Below are 27,831 nucleotides of genomic sequence, written 5' to 3' on the forward strand. Positions count from 1 at the left end.
CACCACGAGCAATGATATCTTTCATAAAGTGCATGTTGTCTGAGCAGGACTTCTGGTCTCTCTTGAGCTTTCGGTCAAAGCCTTTTAGAAACTGAACATCACATGAATTATTAATGGTTAGATTTGCTCTGTCTTGTTTGAAAGGTGAGGGCATTTCATAATCGTCATCTTGTTTTTGTTCGATTTTATCTCTCAGTTTAGTCAAGAAGTGGAGATCTTCCTGAGATACGGTTGCATCTTCTCTTTCACTGGAGTCAGATTCTAGCACCTTAACTATATCATCTGGACTGATCATTTTCCTGATCTGAGTCTTGCAAACATAGTGAACCTCACCTTTGAGCTTGATTGTTGGTTTGGGTTCAGGTATCACTTTCCTTACAATGATGCGGTGACTTACTTCAATTGCATTGCGCGTCACCATAACTCACTATACTCCAACCTATAGATCTGTTTTCTGAACAAAGGGTGGGTTTTATCATTTTGCGTTGACACATACGTAGACTATTACTCTCGCTGATGTCTGTGTTGTATCGCCATCTTGCACAACTCTGTTGCATGTTGTTTCCTTGATAACATCTTCTAATTGTGTTGACTGTAGCTTTCTTTCCTTGCCATAACTTATGTATTTAGATAGTTCTCTCTTTGGTTCTTGTTCTTGTTTTCAGCGATCTTCGTGTATGCATGTGGGATGACTTTATGAGCAGATGTCACAGATCACCCGGCTACTGCAGCTCTTGGATTGATGTCCAGGATTTAAACATCCAAAGCACAGTATCTCACACTGATTGAACTTGACTCGGTCAGCGACTGTCCTTTCAATGAATTTGTGGCACTTGTGTAAACTGTGTCCTAACTTCTTACATGACACACATGTGACTATGTTTCTTTCACTGGTGTTGGTTGTAAAGATCTTGGCTCCTACAGTTTGGTTCTTGTAAGACACCGGGGTTTGGTTCTTGATCTTTGCTTTATCAGGTTCACTTTGTCGTAATGCATTGTAAGATGTTATAAGGTTGCACGCAATACTAGCTTCCAATGACAGGAATGTCACACAATAATGAAAGCTTGGGAACCTTCTGTGTTCCAGTTGATATTGTGTGGCCCTTCGGTTCCATCTGGTACTCAATCAGTCGGGTAGTTTCGCAGTTAGTTTTTGATTCTCAATATCATCATTAAGAACCTTTAGACTCTAACTGAGCAATAGCGAAATCACAACTACATAGAAAGTCCACAAATCTTCTTATTATGGCACTTTCCTTAGGGGCTTATTTTGATCATGCATGTAATTTGTTTTCTGAAGGCCTTGGCAATCACAAAAGGCTCGCCATAATGTTCCTTGAACATGTCCCATGCTGCGTGACATGAATCTTCTGAATCAATCAGTAAATAACCTGCTACTGCTTCTTTAGCTGCTCCTCCCACATACAGAATTTCTGAAGGAAGAAGATTTTCTCTGCAGTTCGAATATTTTTTCTCTCAATTAGTGTCTGAAAGGAAGACTTCCAATGATTAATTTGAGTGGATCCCCACTAAAGATTGTAGGCTCTGGGGAATGGGAAGCCTATTGGATGGTATGGCCTCAGCCAGGACTTTAACAAGCTCTCCTGTATCGTTTTGAAGCACACTCAGGGCACAATCACACCAGACGCGACTTTTAAAAACGCAACCACACCAAAAATGCCTTGGCAAAAACGTGCCGGGCAAAACAGCGCCGTGCGCCTGTGGAGCAGACCTGCGTGCGCAAGCAACCATTGATTTTGGGTTCAAGATATTTTTAAAAAAGAAAGGAAAGAGTACGGCGAATACCACCATCTATTCCGCGAATTGTGTCTCGATGGCGAGCGCTTTCAGTTGCACTTTCAATCGAGCAGGAGTTTGAGTCGTGTTTAGATTAAGAATTTTAAAGCTCTTCATAATTAAATACCGCTAATATGAGGTTCTCGTCGGGAAAACAGGAAGGAAGGCCCGCCTCTTGCTTAATGCGATTAGCTGCATTGGCCGAGTGTGACATTGATGAGCGGTGCGCCTCCGCTCCTCCGCGCCTCCGCGCCACGCGCTTAAAGTTGAGAATATTTAAACTTTTAACCGCGCCTGAGAAACGCAAGAAAAACACGCCGCGCGGCATCTAAAAGGCGCGTCTGAAAGGCGCGTTCAATAGGGAATCAATGGTTTTGCTAGTGACGCATTTTTGAGAGGCGCGTGGTGTGATCGTGCCCTTATGCAGCCAGATCTCTTCTTAGTGGTTATGGGTCCTGATATACAGGGTTCACCTGATCAATTGCTTGCTCAAAGATAGGCAGCTCATACTTATGTGGAGTAAAACTTTGGTCTGGATAAAACACATTTTCATCATAGACTTGAAGCCTTGCTCTGGCTGCATCCAGTCTTTTTAGGTCCTCTAAATGTCGAAGCTCTCCTTTAAAGACTTCTAAAGACTTTTTCTTGCAGCATTCTCTTCTTGCTGTTTCTTTAAGAGAGACGCTTCTTGTGTCTCCTTTTCTATTCTACGTTCAGTCTCTTCTCTTTCGCCTTGAAGACGTTGAGTTAATGCAGCTTCTTCTTGGTCTGCAACTATTCGCTTGTTCTCAACTTCAAGTCTTTGCAGTTTCTCTTGGTGGCACTCTTGCTCAGTCATAATCCTCAATACAGCTCTGGTAGCTGCATCCTCTGCAGCGGCCTCTTGTCTTTTAACGGAGGATACATTAGAGCGAATTGAAGTAGCCTTAGAGTCCGGTGATGCGTCAGGCCAAATCAGTTCCTCCTTTGTTTCTTGAATTTGAGACTGCACGTTGTGTACAACAATCTTGGTGACTGATATACAGGACTGTCTCAGAAAATTAGAATATTGTGATAAAGTTCTTTATTTTCTGTAATGCAATTAAAAAAACAAAAATGTCATGCATTCTGGATTCATTACAAATCAACTGAAATATTGCAAGCCTTTTATTCTTTTAATATTGCTGATTATGGCTTACAGCTTAAGAAAACTCTAAAATCCTATCTCATAAAATTTTAATATTTCCTCAGACCAAGTAAAAAAAAGATTTATAACAGCTGAGTGTTTGTCAAGGCTCAGGAAACCCTTGCAGGTGTTTCGAGTTAATTAGACAATTCAAGTGATTTGTTTAATACCCTACTAGTATACTTTTTCATGATATTCTAATATTTAGAGATAGGATATTTTAGTTTTCTTAAGCTGTAAGCCATAATCAGCTATATTAAAAGAATAAAAGGCTTGCAATATTTCAGTTGATTTGTAATGAATCCAGAATGCATGACATTTTTGTTTTTTAAATTGCATTACAGAAAATAAAGAACTTCATCACAATATTCTAATTTTCTGAGACAGTCCTGTACATTCATCCAGCTTGCGGCGCATCTCGTGAGCTGGGCTGTTGATCCTTCGATAATCTTCATAAACAATATTCAGTTCAGATAATCCACTTTGAATAGTGCTGAAGTGATCTTGTAGGATGTTGCTAGAATCCTGTTTTATAACAGATCTGTTAGCCACCTTAGTTAAAGCTTTCCAGCGTTCGTAAATATTGTCAAAGTGAAGTATAACTTTTTTCTTTCTGCAATTCTTTTCCTTTTTCTGTTAATATATGGGCTCTATCATTTTCTCGAGGCTCTTTAAACTGTATTGCTTGTTCTACAATGCTAGAGTCATCTGTCTGCTCTGCTTCTGCTACTTGTTCTACTAATGATCTCTCATATTGACTCGCTTTACTTGTTTGTGACATTTTAAATTATTTGAAAGTAACCTGTACACAATCACATTGTCTTAAATAAGCAGTGCAGTTTACAATACACATTTTACAAAAATACTCAAGAGAATATGATAAGCCATGTTAGGTTACTATCTTTTAAATTAACCCTTCAAATAAAGTACAGAATCGAAAACTTCACTCCAAATGGCAGCTTTCTAAAATGCACACAAACCAAAAATTATCTTTTCTTAAGGAAATCAATTCCCTATTTTCAATGAAATAATGAATGATCAATAACACTAAATAACATACATTAATGTACCTTAATATCTTTTTAAACACTGTTATGTGTTTTGGCTACACACAGCCCTTTGTAGTCCATTATACATTTCAATCTTTGTGTCACCTTTCAGAACACACACTTAAGTGTCTGATTTACGGACGTTTTCATGAAAAAACGGATGAACTTGTGTGTCCTTTAACAGTGGCTTATCTGTGACTCCGTCTTGACGAGCTGTCTTGCGCGAGCAGGTCCAGAAAATCACGCAGGTCCGAGTTCGACTATCACTCCCTTCAGGAATTACACGACACCATCGTTCTTGGGTTAGTGATGGATTTATTGGTTGCAAGTGCACCTCCGTCAACACCACCGTCATCAATCCATCATCGAACTCGCTGGCTGCACACAATTGAAAATTCACAGTTAATGTAAGCATCTTTGTGTGACTAGAAAAGCTCTGTATAAATTCGAAGGATTATTATTAATATTATTATGGAAAAAAAACACTTTAGTTGAGTAATAATCAGCATACTTTCAGTTTACAATAAAGAAAAGTGCACAATTATCCTCATCCACAAGTGTAAGTATTTGCAGGTACAATATTGTGTATATAACCTTTATGTTTCAGTTACTTTTGATTAAAATATTTATTTTAAACAATATATATTTGAGGCTAAATTAATTAATTAATATATGTTTTTCTTAGTTTTTCAAGGTTAATCTTGACCACTGATCTGCATATGGAGAACAGGAAGTGTTTTCACTGCTGGTTTGTTTTGATGGGGAGTGTGAAGTAATGGCAATAAACACATTGTGTGTCTTTAAATCAAACATTCAAACTGTTGACCCCTGTATAAGAAAGTGATCCAGGGAAAAAATATTATACAACCATGGCAATGCCCTGGATGTACAAACAAGGAACCATCTGTCACACAGCTTTCAGAAGTATTACAATTCCCACACATGGGATTTCCAGACCAAGGAGCTTGTGTTTATCTGCTTAGCATCCAAAAATGGTCACTAGCAAGCTGTTAAACCGGAGGGGTTTGGCCCTTTCTAATCTTCAATCCGAACAAATTGGATTCACACCTTGTGCGTAACTCAGAGGCAGGCGTTGAGCAGGTTGTCTGGGAGTCAGGGCGCACGTTAGAGGTGATACCTGTCTCCTTCAATTCACATCGCCTTCCAATGTGATTCCAGTGTCCACATACTTGCTCCAGAGGTCAAGGAATTAAAAGTTGTATTTGAGGTAGAAACTGAAGGTCAAGTATATTTTATCTATCTCTTCCGAAGTAGTCTGTTTAAAGGACACTATATGGACCAATATTGCCCCTATTGAATCAAAGTACAATACAATGTAATGCTGGCTGCTCTGTTTTTGTGATTTTAAAACATGCCTGTCTAGTTATTTAGATACAATGTTGCATACTTAAAACAACCTACATTGTGTGTCCTTGTCAGCAACAGAGAAACTCATCAAAGCATTACTTTAGTAAAAGTAGCAGTGTAGTAAAGTCCTGCATTTAACGTTTAACTTAACTAAAAGTACAAGCATCAAAATGTATAACAAATTAAAACTTAAAAGTACTTATTATTGTCAAGAGAATAGCCAATAGTATAATAATGTATATTATATTACTACAATCTAATTATGTATGTGTTAACGTTAAAGTTGCAGCAACAGTTTATTGCTGACTTTACATACTGCTATTTATATATACTATATATATTGAAATAGGCCTACTATACATAAGTGCATATTAGTTTCTCATACTAAATCATGAAAATGTTTTAATTTGAATTTGGGACCTGCCGAGCATTAAACAATTAAACCAAGAGCAACCGAAAAATACACTTCTTTAAAATAATGAAAAGTTCAACCACAATTATTTATACACGGCGGCATTAGATGGATTAAAGGGGTCAGAGTGGTGATTTGCTTTTGTTGTGCATCTGGTGCAACGAGAGCTGAGCTCCAAATGAGATTGATATAGAAGCTTGGAGATACTCTTAACCCCGAGGCAGGTGAGAAGTATAAAGCTTAGATCAAAAGGGTGCCTGCTCGTGGGTAAAGTCACAAACAGTAATTGGATTAGCTTTCTGCTTTGCAGCTATGCAAATACTTAACACACTCCTGTGCAACCCTGTATCACAAAAATTACGTTCCCCCAGACCTAAAATGCAATTTGCAGTTACGTTTGACTGAAACGTATTTCTCTCCAAATTACGTTTGACTGAAACGTATTTCTCTTCAGATTACGTTTGCATTTGACGTATTATAATTACAAATACGTCTCTGATCAACGTATCTTTGCCGTTTGTTTGGCCTATCTCTCTTTTCTACAATGCTGTTATGAATTGTAAAAAGCGTCCTCTAGTCTTATTTATTATTATTTTATCTGTTGTTTCGCCTGCGTATTATGACAGCAATAGGCGTTGTAAAGGATCATATGAATTGGCGTGAAGACTTACTGCTGGTGACTCTCCTTTATTTTCTTTTTTTAGGTGACAATACATTAATTAAAACTCGTACACTATCACCACCTCATCACCACCTTAACAGAGTTAGTCCCATACGGGTCAAATCAACTATTAAACTTGTTATAAAATGCGCATCTGTCCGTAATCTATACCATAAAGTTCGCATTTTAACCTAAAAAAAAGTGCGCTTCCTTTTAACCTTTCAAAATAAAAGTCCGATTTATCTGTTAAGCGGAAGTAGTATAAAACGTCTATATTTATTCAAACAATACAATATAAAAGGCATACATACATCAAAATCAATAAGGAAAATGCTAAACAGTCAAACAACTCAAAACAATAAACCCTTCATGGCGTTATTTACAGGCGTATTTACTTCTCATCAAACAAAAAGAGCAGGTACCCGGAAAAATCTGGGAAATAATTTGGGAATTGTTAATAAAACATGATTTACCCTTCAACTTCCACTGATATGCATGCAAACTAAGACATCATTTCACACACACACACACACACACTGACAGAAACACATAGACACTCACATACGTACACACACACACAGGCAGAGACACACACATACTCACACACACAGACACACACTCTCATACGCACACACTCTTACACATGCACACACACACAGACAGACACACTCACACACACACACACAGAATGACAGACACACACACAGACACACTCTCACACACAGACACACACTCAGACACACACATACAGACACTCACATACATACAAACACAGGCAGAATCACACACACACACACACACACACACACACAAATACACATGCACACACACGCATACTCTGCAGACTGACCCTTGACCTCCCAATTGTCTCTCAGATATAACCCTACTGCTTTATATTTAATATATTATATTTACCTAAATATAAGACTTTGAGGTCATGAGGGGAATCCCCTCCAAAACTTTCACAAGAGAAAATTGTGCCAATAACCCTTATACGATCCTTAAAACCAGTCTTTTAGTTAATTTTTCATACATTCAATCAACTTAAAGATCTGGATTCTTTTCAGATTCAAAGAAGGGCCTCTGAATATGAATACCCTACGGCTTTGGACCGATAGCTCTGAGTTAAGGGCCCCAAAAACAGGTCCAAATGGTCAAATTGGGCCTTATTCTCTTAAATTTGCATATTTTTTGACAAGTGCAAAAATGGCCATAATCTCCTAAATATTCGTCCTGGAAATCCCAAATTGAACACAGACACTCAGGACAGGGCCTACAATGAGGTGATGGGGTGAAATTTCCTCCGAAACACCCACAAGAGTTAATTGGCTGTCTGAAATCCAGGACTTAAAGAGGGTGTGTGGTTTAACAAATCTGAGACCCTGTTGTGAGCTTGGGCTGATTTTAACTTTTTTTTCTTCTAAACATGTCAGAGCTTAGCTTTCTTTTGCAGGTTGTAGCCCCTCCCAAATGGAGCCCAACCATGTAGGCTGGCAACATATAGCACTTAGCATCCCTACTTGGGAAGGGTTTAAAAACCCGGAAAAAACTAAATTCCTTCCTTCAAAGGTTAACAACTCCTTAAATGTTTGTACTATATGAACAATTTCAATTGTATTCTACCCCATTTGGGAGTGGCTACAACCTGGAAAAGAAAGCTAAGCTCTGACATGTTTACCCAATTTGACCCTTTGGACCTGTTTTTAACTCAGTCCAAAACGTTAGGGTATTCATATTCAGAGGCCCCTCTTTGAATCTGAAAAGAATCCAGATCTTTAAGTTGATTGAAAGTATAAAAAATGTACTAAAAGACTGGTTTTAAGGATCGTACAAGGGTTATTGGCACGGTGACAATTTTCTCTTGTGAAAGTTTTGGAGGGGATTCCCCTCATGACCTCAAAGTATTATATTTAGGTAGATATAATATATTAAATATAAAGCAGTAGGGTTATATCTGAGAGACAATTGGGAGGTCAAGGGTCAGTCTGCAGAGTATGCGTGTGTGTGCATGTGTAAATGTGTGTGTGTGGGTGTGTCTCTGCCTGTGTGTGTATGTATGTGAGTGTCTGTATGTGTCTGAGTGTGTCTGTCATTCTGTGTGTGTGTGTGTGTGTGTGTGTGTCTGTGTGTGTGTGTGTGTGTGTGTGTGTGTGCGTGTGTAAGAGTGTGTGTATGTGTGTGTGTGTGTGTGTGTGAGTGTGTGTCTCTGCCTGTGTGTGTGTACGTATATGAGTGTCTATGTGTTTCTGTCAGTGTGTGTGTGTGTGTGTGTGTGTGTGTGTGTGTGTGTGTGTGTGTGTGTGTGTGTGTGTGTGTGTGTGTGTGTGTGTGTGTGTGTGAAACGATGTATTAGTTTGCATGCATATCAGTGGAAGTTGAAGGGTAAATCATGTTTTATTAACAATTCCCAAATTATTTCCCAGATTTTTCCGGGTACCTGCTCTTTTTGTTTGATATACACCTGTAAATAACGCCATGAAGGGTTTATTGTTTTGAGTTGTTTGACTGTTTGGCATTTTCCTTATTGATTTTGATGTATGTATGCCTTTTATATTGTATTGTTTGAATAAATATAGACGTTTTATACTACTTCCGCTTAACAGATAAATCGGACTTTTATTTTGAAAGGTTAAAAGGAAACACACTTTTTTTTTAGGTTAAAATGCGAACTTTATGGTATAGATTACGGACAGATGCGCATTTTATAACAAGTTTAATAGTTGATTTGACCCGTATGGGACTAACTCTGTTACGGTGGTGATGAGGTGGTGATAGTGTACGAGTTTTAATTAATGTATTGTCACCGAAAAAAAGAAAATAAAGGAGAGTAACCAGCAGTAAGTCTTCACGCCAATTCATATGATCCGTTACAACGCTTATTGCTGTCAGAATACGCAGGCGAAACAACATATATAACATAATAATAAATAAGGCTAGAGGACGCTTTTTACAATTCATAACAGCATTGTAGAAAAGAGAGATAACAAACGGCAAAGATACGTTGATCAGAGACGTATTTGTAATTATAATACGTCAAATGCAAACGTAATCTGGAGAGAAATACGTTTCACTTAAACGTAATTTGGAGAGAAATACGTTTCAGTCAAACGTAACTGCAAATTGTATTTTAGGTCTGGGGGAACGTAATTTTTGTGATACAGGGTTGTCCTGTGCAGGTTAGGTGTTGAAAACTGCAACAGGAAGTGCTGTTCCTGAGACAAACAGGAACAGTAGTTAATCTGTTAGGTCAGGAAGACACAACATGTGACTTATCTGGAGTGCATTCTGCCATATTACAAGAAATCAATGAACACACATCATGTTGCAGAGTACACTGAGTAACACTATGTTTTTGTTTTCTATCGAGGTTTCTGCAGGTGAGAGCAACAAGTGATGTTACGAAGCCAGGTAATGAACACCATGTTTTACTGTGTGCAGATGCTTAGTGGGTTGAAGGTTAATATGGCTAATGTAAAGAGAATAGTCTGCTAAGAGTAGGCACCATGAGGATCAACTAGTATTTTTTAAATATAATCAACCAAACAGAGCTTAGCATTGGAATGTATGTGTTATGTGACAAAGTGAATTTTCCAATACCTTTCCCAAGTAGAGCAGAACCATTTAGTTGATTGATCCTCACGAAACTAAGAGGCCACTGTTTTAAAATATACTCTAATCCATTATCCAAGTAGAATAGTGGCTGTTTAGTTTGTTGGAGGTTGTCTATTGTTGTGTCACCTTCACCTAATAATAAATAAGGTATCTTTAGTGAGAAGTATATATATATATATTTGTAAAAATAATCCTGACAAAAAAATATTGATTATAAGAAAGAAGATATACTTCAACATATATCGGTAATTTAATGTTTAAAACATTTTTTTCCTGAAGAACTCAAATGTAACCGGTGTCTTTGCTAAATGGAAGACTTCAGATCTACATAATCTCTGCTCTCCAGAGTAGCCCAGCCACTCATGTACACCAATGGAATAAGGTCTGATGATCTCCTCTCCCCTCCACTTCATATAAACCATTGATGCCACATCCAACAAATTATACTAAAAAATATGTCACGTGTGATGGGAGAGTTCATAAACATGATTATGGTTGTAAAGTCTAAAAAGAATCAGCTGCTGTGATGTTTTTAGTTCCAATTAGTCTAACTAATAAATTAGCTGATTAGTTTTATTCATGCTAGATCGGGTCAGATTTACATATTTACACATATTTAATATATTTCATTTTACTCTCCCTTTTCAATTCCCTCCCCCCTCCTGAAAAAAGGGTATACCAAAAATAAGATATAAGAAAGAATATATAGAAAGAAAAAGAGAAAAAAAGGGAGCAGGGCACAGACCAGAAAAGAGGGCAGCACACATCTACTCAGGTCGGGATGTAGCTTGAGTTTGAAAAAAACAATCATCACATTCATCTGATTATAATGTGGGTCATGGGTGAATACCTCAAACATAATTACTTCAATATTGGTTTCTGGATTAGGAAAAACAATGTGAAGAACAGTCTCATACAGCAGTAATATGTTGGGTAACAGAGGCATGCAAATATTGTAGTTTAACCTTAGGAGGTATGAGGGAAAATAACAACATACAAGGATTTAATAATATTTTAATTTGCTCCTGTGGCACCCTGTTGGGTTCTATATACTGTTCAGAAACATTCAAAACATTAGCAAATTAATGCCAGTGGTTTGTTTGATGCTGTTGTATGTTAGTCAGCATTAGTGCCAGAAATAGGAACACAATTGAATAATGTATTCATGCTGGTTTTATTACTGGTTCAAACAGTCCAAACCACCATAATACATTTCCTGATAAGAATGCTTCACAGGACTACTTGTGATATTTGTTTGTTTACTTTAATATTTTGAATGTAATTTTGACATGTTTAAGGTTTCATTTGATATAAATTGTCAATGTTCTTTTTATTTTTTATGGGATTTATTATGATTTGCATTTTACTAATTGGCAGTATGCATTTCTGTTGTTTACTTTTTGTACAATTGCAACAATATTATTATTATTCCGAGGTAGGAAGAAAATGATACATTAAAAGAAAAGTGATGTATATACATATATATATATAAAAATATACATATATACATATATACATATATATAAATATACATATATATATACATATATACATATATATACATATACACATATATATATACATACATATATACATATAAATATATATATGTATATATATACATACATATATATACATATATATATATATATACACACATATACATATATATATAGCCCTGCAGCGCCTCCCTGAGGCCAAACCTTGGAACATGCACTTGACTATACAATAGGTCATATATGTCTGTTACTTGTATAACACAAGGTACACTAATAATATTGTAGAGTAAGAAATATATTATTATGAAAAATAAATATACTTTAGCAAAATCCCAAGGTACATTTGAAGAAGAAAAATAGATTTAAAGCAAATTACACATTTAGAAATATGGAGTGCCTTGGGTAAGGGGTATCAACCAATCAAGTTTATTTATATAGCATATTTCATATGACAGGCGTAGAGTCAAAGTGCTTCAAAAATAATAGCAACGGTAAAGATTGTATGACATAAATGTAAAACTCAGTTGAGTGCAGGTCTCTGCCAGGTGTGTGTGTCTCCAACAACTGATGTTGCATTGAAATAATACAACCACTGCTTGATTCAAATTTAAAAAGGAATCGCCGCAGTAAAAATACGAGCAAAAGATTCAAATTCATCGTATAATACACTTCCTATTATCGTGCCAAAAACACAAAGGTAAACTCCCCAAGCTGTCCGCCCACAGGCTTCGTGGCGGTGGGTTTCAGCAGTGTGTGAACTGGTATGTTGGCTGTGAGCCAAATACACGTTCAAAACAAAATAACATTGTGCTCACGGTTTTTGCCCCACTGTGTCTCCAGCCACACAGTCGCGGTTGTGGGTCGGCAATGCACTCAGCTCTGCTCTAGCGACACCTTAACTAGTATGCCGTTTGCTGCAGATTATTGCAAGATCAGCCATGGACAAACATAAAAGGTGCATGACCAAAACAAATAAAACGATATGACAAAGAAAGAAAGAAAAACACACAAGATAACAACAACATATAATAAAAAGGGAATAGGCTACTATAACAGGGTAGTATTAGAATGAAAAAGGTTATAATAATAAAGATTATAAAACTAAAGTGTTACTGGTTAAACATACACTAAACATAACTAAATGTTTTGGGAAAATTATATGTTTCTCATTTCCTATAAAAGCAGACAATGGTTCATCAAAATAACTATAGTTACTTAAGAAAAAAACAAAGCTTTACAATATAAACCTGTACCACTGAATGTCTTGTGCTGATTGCTTTTACACAATGCATTTTATATTGCAGCCCACACTATTATTATTTTTTGTATTACAGCCTGCATACCAAGTTGTCCCTCGGTTTGAGGTGTTAAAGCAAACAGGTGTGGCCTCATAAATTATACAGGTTCCTTGGCAAGTTCTCACTCATATTGTTTACCTCTATACATTAGACGTATTGTTCTATTTCAGTACTTTTACTTTCAGTTTAGATAATGGATGATCTCTGAGCTCCGTCACCATTGTCATCAGGACATACTGTTGTGCGTCGTGTGTACAAGCCCGTGAAAGTATGAAATGTTTCTTTATTCTTTAAAGTGGGTAAATCTTTTGCTGGAGTGCAGAGAACGTTCACTCTCTGTGTGCAGAAATAAAGGACAGTTACTGTATGTTAAGAGTGGTGAAATAACAAATCAGCTTAACTTTAATCACATTTTCTCGCAGTAAAAATCTACTGTCGTTAACAACTACAAAACAGTTGTGTCTTCTTTTTCAAATAAATCCACAGTATGCCTAATTTTTACATTTAAAAAAGTAACATCCGGAGCAACAGCAACAAACAGGTGCCTATGTTAGAAAATTTACAGAAAACCCTGCAATCTTACACAATGTTTTGCCCTCACAATTGAGATCTACTTATTCTCACATACTTCATTAAACTGCACTCAAAATAATGCATAGTAGTGTTAATGTAGCCTCAGTTATTCTGTTACAAACGCCAAACTGAGGTATTCAGTAAGTCATTCATACCTTTATTGTTTTAGTTTCTATTTTTTGATCAACTGTATTAACAGTAACATATTACTGTACCTGTCTGAGTGTTCCTGGAGTTACACTCACAGCATACAGCATCCACAAAGGAACCATGAGGGTTGAAGAAAGAGTGAAGAATCCTCCAATGGTGTAGCCCCACCAAGGATATTCATATGTTTTGTTGATGGTCAGTGGAGTATATTTGACCAAGGAGAAGAGCAATGTGAGCTATGAAAAGACCAGCAGAGAAGGTGTAAAAACTCTCAAAATTAAAAGATTACTCATTCTTAAGACACACAGGAAAACAAATTCACAATGAGCTAGTATGGATTTAATCAGTTAGTAAAAAATATAATGGAAAATGAGACTGCAGTGTTTAGGCGGAATACTAATGAATAGTAGAATATCCAGTCGTATTCACACAAGCATACACAGCCACCTGTCAAACTTGTTTCCATTGTTTGCTGCTTCAGCTCAATCTGTTGTGTTTAATGATACGAATAAGACGTAAGAACAAACTGCTCTTCATTGTAACTCGATATTCCTCTGCCCTGCCATGCTGCTCCCTGATACAGCCCCCGTCCTAGGTTGTCCTTTCCACCTGACTGCCTGGTCCTAAGTCCCTACATGTACTGTTTCTCATAAACATCAATTTGAAACAATATTTGAACATCAGTACATTTATAAAAACCAAAATCAACAATCAACCACCACATCTTTCTGTTTCTAGCATGCTGAAGGTTGTATTGCTGTTGACTTTAATCAATGCCCATTAATGCCCATGCATATTCCAATGTAAAGCTTGAAAATAAATATTGATCTTTGTGGCATTTATTTCTATGTTGATAGCAACATACTAAATTGCATTTGCCAAATAAATCACATATCTATATTCTCGTTAGATAATAATGATTATAATATGTAATTAAACATTTCTTCAGGAGAAACAAGCCATTGAATTCACAGATTCCAACATTAATACAAAATGACATTGAATAGCAACATCAGTATGCCATCGATGGTGGAGATATGGACGAAGCATTCAGACTCAAGCCTCTGGCAGCTGCCAAATACACTTGTTTGTTATTAAAGCATGAACAACATTACAAGGCAGACATCATCTCCAATACTTACAGTACAGATAGCTGGTGTGAAGTACTGCCAACAATATTTCATAAAAGGCCACGGTCGATATCCAATCATGTCTTTTATATTTTCATACTGACGATCTGCACCTGAAAAGTTAAATGTTAGTCAAATATAATGACCATCAAAGAAAAATATTCCCAGAAATCGATGATTTTGTACACAACTTCCACAAATAAGGGCTGTCGTTTGTCTCGTGGATTGTTAAGGGACTCAATAGAGCTGTCAAAAGAGGCCAGGTGCTATCACACATACAATAGCTTAAAAGGGGATACTATCCTCCAAATTTGTGGTATGTGATATTCTGAAATCTCACGTATCAGGAAACCGTGGATGAATCAGATATTGCACTACAAATGTTCTAATAGGTCAAGAGGGACAGCTATTGTTATCAGTAAAAGTGTAAAATGTTAAGCTTCAAAGTCAGTCGTAGACCCTATGGTCAATTTGTGGCAGTCTCATTCAGTCTTTTTAATACCTCTGTGATATTAGCAAGTATTTATGCCACTATCTGGGACGATGTTAGATTCTTCACCCACCTCTTCTCATCTCTCCCGATGTAGACATCTAGTACCTGATCCTGGTGATTTTAATCTTAATCTTGAAAGAACTTTCACCAGACCATATACCATCTCAAATTCCAATAGAGCACTGAAGACATTTGCAGAACAACTTGGCAAAGAGATCCGCTAATCCATCTCCATGAGTCAATAAAACTGTCGATGTGAAGTGGACTCACTGTGTTATACACACAGGGAACCATTGGCGTGCAAGAAAATGAGCTCTGTGTTACATGACGCTTTGAACGACAGCATCAAAGTGATCAACTTCATAAAGTCAAGGCCACGCAATGCTCGCCTGTTTCGCCGTCTCTGTGAACACATGGGAGCTGACCACACAACTGCTGCTGCATACAGAGGTGCGCTGGCTCTCTCTCAGAGAATATTCCGCCGACTGTTGTAAGATCTGAAGTACACGCCTTTTTGATCGAGCCCAGATCTCCCAATGCAACCTTGTTCCAGGACACAGACTGGCTTGCAAAGCTGTGCTATCTGGCAGACATATTCAGCAAACTGAACAAACTGAATGAAGGGCAAGGACACCAGCATGTTCAACCTGTATGACAAGGTGGGTGGCTTCTTGAAGAAAGCCGAGCTGTGGAGAAGGTCCTCTGCACAGGGAGAGTTTACCTGCTTCCCTCAGGTAGAGGATTTTCTCTCTAGTCAGGATGTGGACAGAGCTCCAGTCAGCTTTCGGTCATTGTGGGACATTTGACTAATTTGATTCAAGATTTGTATTTCTACTTTCCTGACATGGAGGATAAATCTGCAGCGCTGGATTGGGTGAGAAACCCATTCATTCTTTCCCAAGCAAATGGAAGCAAGCTAACTGTCATTTATCACGAAAAACTCCTGGACGTGTCATCTGACCGTGGCCTCCAGATGAAGTTTGCCACATCCACACTTACAGTTTTGTCTGACCCTACTTTTCGTACATGGCGCAATAAAGGCCTACTTAGTATGAAAGAATTTTACAAGGATGGGGACTTTATGGATTTTGCAGGACTGTCATCTAAATGTAATCTTCCTGAATCTGATTGTTTCCGCTTTCTACAGATTAGACACCTCATTTAGTCTGAATATCTCCACTTTCCTACAGCCCCCTGGAGCTTTGATTGACTTCTTACTCACTCTGGCCCCTAAGCAAAAAGGCTCAATTTAAACTATCTATGGCTCCTTTGACTCCTTTAACCCGGACCAGATATCTCATCTGAAACAAACCTGGGAAAAATGAATTGGTAAACCAATATCCGACAACCGATGGGTTCAAATTCTTGACTTCCCACCCTCCTCCTCAATTTGCGCGAGACATGGGCTGTGTAATGCTCTGTTCCGTTTCTTCTGTGTCTCCTGTGTTCTGTGTCTCCTCTATGTCTCCTCTGTGTCCCCTCTGTTTCTTCTGTGTCTCCCCTGTCTCCTTGATTGTTTCATTCCCTTCACCTGCCCTCAGCCAATCTAGTCTCATTAGTGTCTAATGCCGTACACCTGTTTTCCCCCCTATATATTGTGTCAGTCGTGCTATTCTCCCCTGCTGGATTGTTGTCTGTAGTCCTGTCTTTCTTGTTATTAGTGTGTATTCCTGACCTGCTGTTTCTGACCCTACCTGCCTGCCCTGACCTCCGATTCTCTGCTTGGCCCCTTTGAGACTTTTTGCTTTTTTGGAACCTTTTGCTTCAATAAATAGTTTTTTGTTATTCACACAGAGTCTGGTCCTGTTTTCTGCACATGAGCCTCAACCCGTGACAAACCTGTGACAGGCTGTGCGAGACACGGGCTGTCGGGTTCACTACATAAAGGCCTGTCTGCCTAAAATCTACTCAAATATGAATGACAGCTGCAATAGGTGCAAAAAGTCACTGACCAATCATACACATATGTTTTGGTCGCATCCTGGCCATTACGACACTTCTAGCTAGACGCCTCATGCTATTTAAGTGGAAACGCGCTCTCCTAGCCACACTTCAGTTGGTTAAAAGAGATCCTAAATCATATAAAACTCGAAAAGTTCAGTCACACTCAAAGGATCCAGTGAGTCCTTTGAAGAGACCTGGAAACCTTTTATTAACTATTTGAAAGTCCCTGCAAAAAGAACTAGTGGACTAAGATATGCACCCCTCCCCCCCAAAACCCACCCATCTTCCCTATTTTTTATTTTATTTAAATTTAATTTGACTCATATTTTCATTTTACTTCCTATTTCAATTTCATTTTAATTTGAGTAGTTGTGTAAGCATGTTTCCACGTGTTAATTTCAACTACTTAATTTAACTACTTGTTTTAAGTTAATACTATTAACGTGGTTGTTGTTTTGGGGATCTTTCTTATCTGAGTGAATCTGTTTGCTAAACCTCCCAAGAGAGTTTGTTTGTTTGTTGTATTTGCTGAATGTAATGTCCTGTATACCCAAACTTCCTAGGAGTGGTACTGTTCTTATTTCCTTTATAAAGTATTAGCTAAATAAATAAATAAAATACTATTTACATCTTTTTAAAAAAAGAAGAGAGATCCAACGGTGGCACCATCACATTTTACGAGGTTAAAAGTTCACCTTACCATAGACCCATCCAATGCAGAGAGATTGAAGAATAGCAAAGAACAGGAGTGTCATGCCACTGCAGGCATAATAGTCAAACAGCTGGAAGATATATAGGCCTCCCTGCAAATGACAAGAACCAGGTCCTTCAGTCAAATTCAATACAAGGTCGTCATTGCATCATCTACTCTCAGTTTATCTAATATTTTATTGTAAAAGTATATCTCATATATATTAAATATTTTCTTTCGGTCATACTAGAAATTAATGCGAAATTGATTCATGAAATCAATATCAGAAAGTTTAACTCTCACCTCTGTGACCATCAGAAGGCCAACAAAAAAACTTCCAACAGCAATGGCAAGAAGTAGGAGTTTGCGGCGACAATGGTTTTGAAAGAAATCCGGATACATGTCCGTGATGGATGTGACCAATGCCTCTTGAGAAACAAACTATGGTGAAAAATAGATGACTTAACACAAAATTGTATTCTGTGTCTAATTATTACATTCTGAGCAGATGTGTAGTTCTACCTCGCTATCTAATCCTAAAAAGATGATCATAATGAAGAAGAAAATAGCCCAGAGCTGGGGAAGTGGCATTAGAGCCACAGCATGGGGATAGGCAATGAATGCCAACCCTGGACCTGCAAAGGGGATGGGGAAAGAAATGGTCATATTTTCTAAAACTATTCAAACTGTATCACTCTGGATTTCTGTCAGGCATTCTCAATTTTCCATACCTGATTCAGCCACCATCGATATATCCACACCTTGCTCCTTTGCCATAAAACCGAGCACAGAAAAGATGGCAAAGCCAGCTACAAAGCTGGTTAAACTGTTTAACAGGCAAAGGTAAACACAGTCTCTGTAAGAAAATAGAAATGTAGGACAATTAGCACACCCTTGCTCTACTCGAAACTAATTGAATTCCGAGCACAATCTGTGCAAATGAAATAAATACACCAACCTGTAGCAGTTGTTGCTGTACTTGTTGTAACTTCCTAAAGATGTCAAAACACCTGTGCAAACACCATAGGAGTAGAGAACTTGGCTTCCAGCATCCATCCATACCTGAGTGGTTTGGATGTGTTTATGTTTAGTTTAGGTTTGTAATTGCAAAATAGTCCTATTGAGTGTATCTGCACAACGTTCACATGACATCATTTGTTTTCCTTTGATTCCACCCTTGCAAATACAGTATCCATTCAAAATAATCTTAATCATTATGATGCTTTTAAATGTTAACATTTTTAATTAGCCGCAAGTCACATAAGTTAAAAAGTGAACTTAATAAAGGTAGTAACACATTAAATGAATTTACAATGATCAAAGTCCAACAGGGAGTTATTACGAAATTAATTCATGAACTGCTTCTGCCTTGAATTTGTCTTAATGTGTGTCAATAATTATCAAACACATTTAAGGAATGCCATACTAAACACGTTTCTATTGTTTTAGTCACTTGTTTGCTTGCTGGCTGTTTCAGGGGTGTAACTGCCTTTGGGACTTGTAGCTACAGTAGTTGAGCTGGGTTTCCATGCAGTACAATGCTTGCTATATACATTGGCAGTAATTGTGTGTTTAGGTAGTTATTTATAATGCTTACATTCTATATGCATGTTAATGTTTGTGAGCTGATTTGTGTTTTTATCTATGTGTTTCAGTTTTACAAAAAGAGGCAAAGCAAACAAGTCGGGCCTGTTTCTTGGAGGACTTTTGGTCCCCTGAAGATAAATCCCTCTGACTTTGGTGATCCCCTGACTTTTACTGTAGTGCAACCATAAAGGAGACATGTGTTGGTTTTTTAGAAAACCGTTAGATGGATTGTCAGAAGATTTGGTGAAGACTTCATATTCTGCAAAGGATGAACTGAAAAAACTGAAAAAGCTTTTTTCCTATCGTTTGTTGACCTCTTGACCTCATGCACATTGTGCATACATCAGCGACTAGATGAATGAGGATATTCTTTAAATTGTAGGATGCATGTTTTGCTAACATCTGACAGTCAGGGTTTTTCTTTAGATACATTGCTAAATTAGAGATTTAGTATATTTTCTTTTTTGGTCCTTTTGTACTATTAGAATAGAGTTAAAAGTGTAATTCTTCTTTCTTCTTTCTACAATTCTTGTTGTATTTGAGGTTTAGGGGGTAGTGTTTGTCTTTGTGTTACCCCTTTGTATTAAATAAGGTCTGATCCACCATTACACACAGTCTGTGGATACATGCAGGTCTCTTAATTACATCCGTGTTTCCATTAATCACAATTACAGCAATTGCTAAGCCATTTGAGCATCTAATCATTGATTGTGTTGGTCTGTTACCACGTTCAAAGTCTGGAGGTAACTATTTGCTAAAGGTAATGTGTCAAAGGATAAGGTGTCCAGCTGCCTATCGTTGTGCACTATTGCTGCTAGGTCTGTGGTTAAAGCACTGACGCAGTTAATTTCCATCTTTGGAATTCCAATGGTTGTTCAAAGTGATCAGGGTTCCAATTTGTCATCCCATTTGTTTTCTCAAGTCTCCATAAAACAGAGATAGTTTCTTTCAAATGTTATAATTCTAGAACATAATCAAGCTTCAGCATACCATGCTCAGAGCTAAGGGGCATTGGAGAGGTTTCATCAAACTCTTATATCTTATTTAGGAATTATTTCCATCTGTATGTTTTTGAATTCTGATTGTGAATTCATTATTCATCATTCAGCATATGAATAGGGTTTCTCTTGAACACTGGAATAAATTCATTAGGCTCCATGTTTCAGGGGAAATTTCAGGTACATAATTCATGAAACCCAACACTCAGGAATTATCATCTTCATGTGACTAATTAGAAATGACAATACATTATGTAAAATGTTTTCATCTCTACAACTCTCTCTCTGATTTTATTGTATCCATAATAAAAGTTATTGAGGGAAATAACAGATCATGAAAAGACAATTATTTCTAATAATGAAAGTTGTTTGTTTCTTTTGTTGTTCAGACCTCCAATGAACATATTTTAACCAGATGGTGAATCTGAAAACAAATCAAATATACAACTTGAGTTTCATTAGTTATGAAACTGCAGAGAAATTAAGAAAAATAACATCAGTCCAATCAGCTGCATTGTCCAATCAATTAACTGATAAACAATAATGCTGCAACTGTTAAAATGTTGGGGTTAAGAGAGTTCTCTTTTTGTTAATCTAACTAGGACTCCTCAAGCTTCCCAGTATGAAAATTAACACTGAACATGGTAAACGTTGTGCTTGCTAAACATCAGCAAGTTAGCATTGACACAATGAACATATAACCATGCTGATAGCATTTAGCTCAAAACACAGTTTTGCTAATGTAGGCTACAGCCTCACAAAGCAGCCAGCCAGCTGCCGAATCTTTTGGTTAGAATAAGACGCTGAAAGTGCTTGGTTAAGGTTTGGTCGTACCTGTGGATCAGTGAGGCGAGATGGGTCTGGGTAGAGGTAGAACAGGATTCCGTCTTTGGCCCCTGGTAATGTTAGACCACGAACAAGCAGCACCACCAGCATTACATATGGTAATGTGGCAGTGAAGTATACCACCTAAGACAAAGACAACAGCATTTGTGTTACTTGTTTAAGTTAAATATTGTATGCACAGGGTTTACATGAAATCTGACATTACAAATTAACATTAAGCTTGTAGCCTACTGTACCTTTCCTGTGGATTTCACTCCGTTCCAAACACAGAAGTAACACAACATCCAGGCAAGAAGTAGACAAAGGGCCAGGTCCCAACGAACATTGCCAATTTTCTCAATCCCACCGGACAGGCCCAAGATTCTCCTTCTGCAAGAAAGTTTATTCAGAAAAATACAACAAAAACAATACCTGCCTTGATATAATGCTTTCGTTCATGCTACTCACTCCCAAAATTCTACTACTGAAGATGTGCTATTTCCATACAGGTGCAGAGAGGATGTTTGATTGTCACCATGCTCAAAGCAGCCATCTTACATAAAAGAATAAGAAAGTTGTGAAAACGTATTTAAAAAGTGGGCACATTGCAGGGTTTTAAGTGCCATTTCTGAGAAAAAAATGCTGGGTACCTGTGTTCCAGCTGTTGCGACAGGTCGCCCATGGAAGCTCAGACTTGAAGGATGAAAACAGGTAGAGAAATGACCAAGCCAGGATGATGATGTAATACATCCCAGTGTACAAAACCACCACTTGGCTTCCGTAACCTAAACCTGCAGAGAGATAAAAATGTCAACTTGTAATACCATAAAAAAATATTATTTGTACTTCACTTGTATTACTTACTTATTACTTTATTTTAGTTCCGAGTTTGTTTTCCAATTTTTTCATATTTATAAAAGCATATATTAAGATTATAAAATGCATCTTATTGTTAAGGATTAGACCTGAAGTTCACAAATGTTTTGAGTATCTAAAAATATAATATTTTAAAAAGACAAGAAAAGATATTCCAAAAAGGGGGAAAAAAGCCCCAAAAGATTAATTGTGTGACAGAACCTTTGGAGAAAGAAGAAAGAAAGAAATATACACTTTTATTTATCCCCGTGGGGAAATTCTTCTCTGCATTTGACCCATCCTAGTTATTATATGAAGCACCCGGGGGTTCAGTGTCGTGCTCTAGGACACTTCGACATAACTATGGGGAGAGCGGGCATACAACCGGGTACCCTGTGGTTACGGGACGCCCACTCATCCCCATGAATGTCTGACCCCAAGGTTAACACTGCTCTATGTACGACAAGTAAGTTATTTCAAACACAAATAGTAATTGTAGCCATTGTTTGTAGACAAATACAAAGAATCAGTGTAGCTCTAAGTACATACAACAGTAAGATACATTTTAAAGGACAGTTCATATATTTCAAAAGCCAATTTAAAATGAAATCGGATTTTACTCTTAAAGACATCCTAATCTCGTACAAACTGTACTTCCATGCAACCATATTCATTATAAAGAATTGTTTTAAAGTGCTTGAGTGCACTGGACTAACCTTCAAAAAGAGGGCAGATTTTTCTCCAACATGTGATTCCACCCTGACTGGTGTACTGGCCCAAAGATATCTCCAGGAAGAAGAGGGGGATGCCACAGGTGAACAAAAACAAAACATAAGGTATGAAGAAAACCCCTTTAAAAAAAAAATTCTGGTTAAAATAAAGTTGGATACATTTGTGCACACAAATAATGATTTTTAAAAATACATGTAGTTATGTGGTGACAAGAAACAACAGTGAGTTTTAAAGTTGAGTTGTAAGACAATTATTAACTGAATACAATTGTAATCTTTTCCAAGACTGGCTATAGTCTTTTTATATCTTGCCACAACAACAAATATTTACCTCCTCCATTTTTGAAGCAAAGGTATGGGAACCTCCAGATGTTTCCCAGACCAACAATTTGTCCGGCAACTGCCAGGAAGAACTCAATCTTACTGCCCCACTGCTCTCTCTCCTGAGGTTTGTGGTGAGCCTGCCCTGGTCTTGTCCCGCAGTTCATCAGATTTTGTGTCACCTGTGAGTTTTGTCTTTGGTCCATGTCCACCTTTGGTAAGAATACAATTTTCTCAGTGATGTTGGAATCACCAAAATAACAATGGCAATTTGTGGTAGATGAATCTGTAGTATATTCAAGAATATATATTTGTCAGGATCATTTTACATTTCTAGAGATACAGTAAAGTAAAAACAGATTCAGTTGCAAGAATACATTAAAAGATTGCCCACCTTAAACGATAGCTAAACAAGACCTAACCTTTAATTAAATGTGCAGTCCTGTAAAATCTGTCAAAGTCAAACCTGAAAGAAGTTTGACGACGTCTTCCTCTGATAGGTATTCTGAAATAAAACACCTGCCCCTCTCCAAGAATAAAATGAGGAGAATGGGTTTCTGTGAGGAGTGGCTACTGAGACTAACTTAACCAGTCTTTTCTTTGGAACCAACAGAAACCTAAAGTGCAGATATGCACTCTTATTCAGTGTCAATGTTGTTTTTGTTGGTGTTCAGAGATATAAAAGATAATCATTTGCGGGGAGTGGGGGGTTCCCCTTTATCTCAGAGATGCATGCAACTCATCTGTTGTTCTTGTTGTAGATTTGAAAAAGTATCATTGTTGCTGTAGTTAGTTTTTAATGAATCAATAGAAACCTACATTGGGAAACACTGGACAAATCTAAATATGTATTTAAAGTAGCCACTTTAATCAGCTACAACAGTAAAGTGATTTGATGCACAAGTATTATCAATCTAATAATATAAAATAATAAAACCGCGATTATCAAGAATGAGCACTAACAGTGCTGTTAATACTCATTTACTTCAGGATTTAGATTGAAAGACTTATTGTACTTGAAAAATAATATGTAAATGTTGTGGTAGGCCTATTTGGAATGGATGTTATTTATTCATAATTTACTTTAATCCTTTCAAACTAAAATACACAAAGTTCTGTTTAAAGCCACACTTTCACCAAACAGGTTTCCCCCTTCTTTGTGTCACATTGCATAACAAGAGGAACAAAAGCAGCTAATCTGAGGATACGATTTCTCAGCTTTCTCTCTCATTATTCCTCCAGAAAATCAGAGCCGAAACCAGTCTGATATCCAAATAGTCGTGAGGGAACTGAAAACAGAAATGACAGAAATTAAAAAGATGGTATTGGTTTCTATGAGCGCAGACACAAGACCAGAAGGGAGACAGTGGGAGAGAGAGGAGCTCGGAAGAGAGGCTGCAAGACCTGCCAGGACAAAGATGAAGGAGAAAGCTGTAACGACTGCTTCAAGTGTGCCAGCTGGACGTGTTCCTCGGGTGCAGGGCTCCTTACCAGCCGTAGCGAAACGGCAGAGGGTTATTGTGGAGGGACCCACAGAGTCCCGATGTTGTCACAACTGCCGACAAGAGAGGATCAGAGCAGAAGACAACAACAATGTAGGGATTGTTCAACCACATTATACTGCTAAATTCAGAAAATCACTGAGAAGTACACAAGCCTCTTTGTGCAGCAATAAGTCAAGAGGGAAAGGTAACTGCGGAGGAAGAAAGAAAAACAAAATAGCAGATATGTGTATGGTGAACCACCTCTCCACCAAACAGAAAAAGAGACTGATTCGACTGATAGGAAGACACCAAGAACAGACAGATACAGACAGGACGGTCGTCACAGTACAGCCAATATCCAAAGATAAAATACGGGATGCACAACAGAAAGATCCGGTAATAGGGAAAGTATTTGTTTAATTTGTTGGAAGAATATCAATTTATTCGCTGAACGCTGTTGTATACACATTGTTTTTCTTTAGTTTTTATACTGATTGTATACGGTAATGTGGGTAATATCTAAAACGGCCAGTAGGTGTCGCCATCTCACCACTAGGGGGTTGTCTGCTCATTGTCTGCAGCTTCTTTGTCAAATTCCATAGAAGAACAGAACGGAATAGAAAGGAAGAGTAGGAACAGTAAACAGGCACCCTCATTAAAACATTGTTACAACTGTATTTAAGGGGAGATTTCAATTGTCATGGTAAACAATGTTCAAGGAAACTGCTATGCGTGTTAACTAAGGAACTAAGGATAGTTAGAAGCTACAACTCGTTGTTAATGAGAGAAGTGTTGATAGTGACATTATTAGCATTAGCCAAACTAGCTAACCTGTTGAGCAATGTTACAGTTAAGTTATAAGCATGTTTATTTCAATATTATTGTTTTGTTTGGAAATTAGTCAAGTTTTGTAGAAGATAACGGACTAGAAAGGAAGAGTTTAACAGTAAACAGGCACCCTCATTAAAACATTGTTACAACTGTAATTAAGGTATCTGCTGCCGTTATTTGGGTGCGCCCCGCCATCATAAACGGACGAGGGCAACAATCCACTTTCTCCAGGAATGTAGTGAAGCTGGCTTTAACACTGATAAGCGTTCTCTTAACACGCTTCACCCTCTGCTCCTGGTCATAGGTGTCGCGATTTAACCAATCCACGACTACACGTGCAGGAAAGACCGGCCGTACTGCAGGAGGATTTTAGTTGAACTTCTATCAGGTTTATTCAACAGAGTATCACACAAGCTAATTACGTGTACACGGGTCTGTAGGAAGGGCCACCGCTCGCTCGATTCCTGACAGACTGAAATTCCAAAAGATGAGTTATGCATATAAAGTCTTTAAGAGCATTTGTGATTGGTGCGCATAATAAGTAGGAGGCGGCCTGTGGTTTAGACTTAGGAGCCTCATTGGAGCACAGGGTGTAGTCCAACCCTCTAGGCCCCACCCAGGTCTTCCTTCTCCAGCCATCAGTAGTGTGTGCATGTTGTTTCAGTGTATATGGGGTTAATTGATTGTGCTTGAAGAGTTCATGTGCTGGACAAAGACATGATTCACTTGTTGCTTTTTGAAGATTCTTCTTCTGGGCTCGGGAGTCTTTTAACCCTTGTGTTGCCTTCGGGTCATTTTGACCCGATTCAATATTTAACCCTCCTGTCGCCTTCGGGTCAATTTGACCCGATTCAATGTTTAATGTCGGTGTTCTTTCGGGAGTCAACAAACAAACATAAAGTACCTCACACTTAAACTTGGAAAACAATATTAATTCTAATAATTTTCTGGAGATTTTAATAGCTGGGGTCATATTGACCTCAAGGCTCAAATATGCAGTGGTGTATAGTAACGAAGTAGAAGTACTTCGTTACTTTACTTAAGTAGTTTTTTTGGGTATCTGTACTTTATTTTACTACTTATATTTCTGTTTACTTTTACTTTTACTTCACTACATTTTTCAATGAAAACTTGTACTTTTACTCCGATACATTTCCCCTGAAACAGTATCGTTACTCGTTACTACGGAAAAAAATAATCATGAGAAACATCGGGGACTGCGGTAGAACACACCGCAGCGCACCTGAACGCAGCACGAACACCAGGTTGGGGGTCAGTGGTCCTTGCCGCGTGTTTTCTCTTCCCAGTGATGCCCAGGATGCGAGCGAGCGAGCGGCTACAGATACGACTCATTTCATGTGGAGCAGCAATGGAAGCTACTCGAACAACCACGGGGACCAAGATCAACGTCCGTGGCCATATTTGGGCGAACACTTTTCTTTTGTCGGAGTGAAAGTTTCTTCCTACCGGATGAAGTGCCTCTCATGCCGACCGAAAGCTACGGAGATATTGGCCTTCAACAACTCACCAACCTCAGGAAACACATTGAGGTAAATTAAGATTAATCCCATGAGCCGCAACGTTAATGTTTAGTCATCATAAACCTGTTAAGATATCTAGCAGTGTTGTCCTCAGGATTGGAGTAAGTTATATCTTTGGCAGGAGAGGGGAGACAGGTGTCTGATTGTCCTACGCATGTTATACGTTAGGCTAACGTTCGCTAGCTATCGTCAATTAAATGAGACAATTAGCGTGAGTGCAGCAGACAGATCGCTAGCGAGTTAATGAGCTGAAGAAGTGTTGACAGTTGTGATAATTTGTTGATTTGAGTCGTCTTAGCTATAATATAATGCTAATCATTACAGCATTATTCTAATTTTTTGTATTAATATTATAAGAGTGACGGTCCAGTAATGGCGACGATATTGATTTGGGACTGTTGTGTTTAACTACAGAGATACAAGTACATATTCACAAATCAACTCTGGATGCACGGACAGTGCATGAAACTAAATGTATAAACCTCAAATTAAAACAAACTATTTTGTACAAAACTTTAGGTTGGGGTCATGACATGTTAGGAAGTGTTATTAATTCTATCATGTCTGTAATACTCTCACTTTATTTCAGGAATGGACTACATCAAGCAGCACATGGAAGAACCCTCCCTGCAGCTATGTGATGCCACCAGGTCCAGTTCATCTGATGAAGAGGACTTCTTCTTCGTCATCTCAAGCGCATGACAGCAGCAAACAGCTGGATGGAGACGTGGATCACATTGACTTGCTGAAATGCTTCCCAACTGTGTGCTGCTGTCTGTGAAGCTCGACACACTCTACCTGCACCAGGGCCTGTGA

The 27,831-nt window shown here is 37.9% G+C and overlaps 1 protein-coding gene across 1 annotated transcript; it reads right to left on the reverse strand.

The window, feature by feature from the left end:
* Positions 1 to 13,047: 13,047 nt before the first annotated feature.
* Positions 13,048 to 23,365, reverse strand: LOC130207921 (sodium- and chloride-dependent GABA transporter 2-like). The gene is made up of 14 exons (XM_056436707.1): positions 23,170 to 23,365; positions 22,824 to 22,958; positions 21,903 to 22,043; positions 21,721 to 21,805; positions 21,510 to 21,642; positions 21,262 to 21,396; positions 18,801 to 18,904; positions 18,574 to 18,698; positions 18,365 to 18,477; positions 18,146 to 18,283; positions 17,852 to 17,954; positions 14,727 to 14,827; positions 13,650 to 13,820; positions 13,048 to 13,197 (listed from the first exon to the last, which is right to left on the reverse strand). Exons 1-14 carry the CDS (start codon positions 23,363 to 23,365, stop codon positions 13,048 to 13,050), a joined length of 1,830 nt encoding a protein of 609 aa, XP_056292682.1.
* Positions 23,366 to 27,831: the final 4,466 nt, after the last annotated feature.

This window comes from Pseudoliparis swirei, chromosome 18 (genome assembly GCF_029220125.1).
Source record: "Pseudoliparis swirei isolate HS2019 ecotype Mariana Trench chromosome 18, NWPU_hadal_v1, whole genome shotgun sequence".
NCBI lineage: Eukaryota > Metazoa > Chordata > Actinopteri > Perciformes > Liparidae > Pseudoliparis > Pseudoliparis swirei.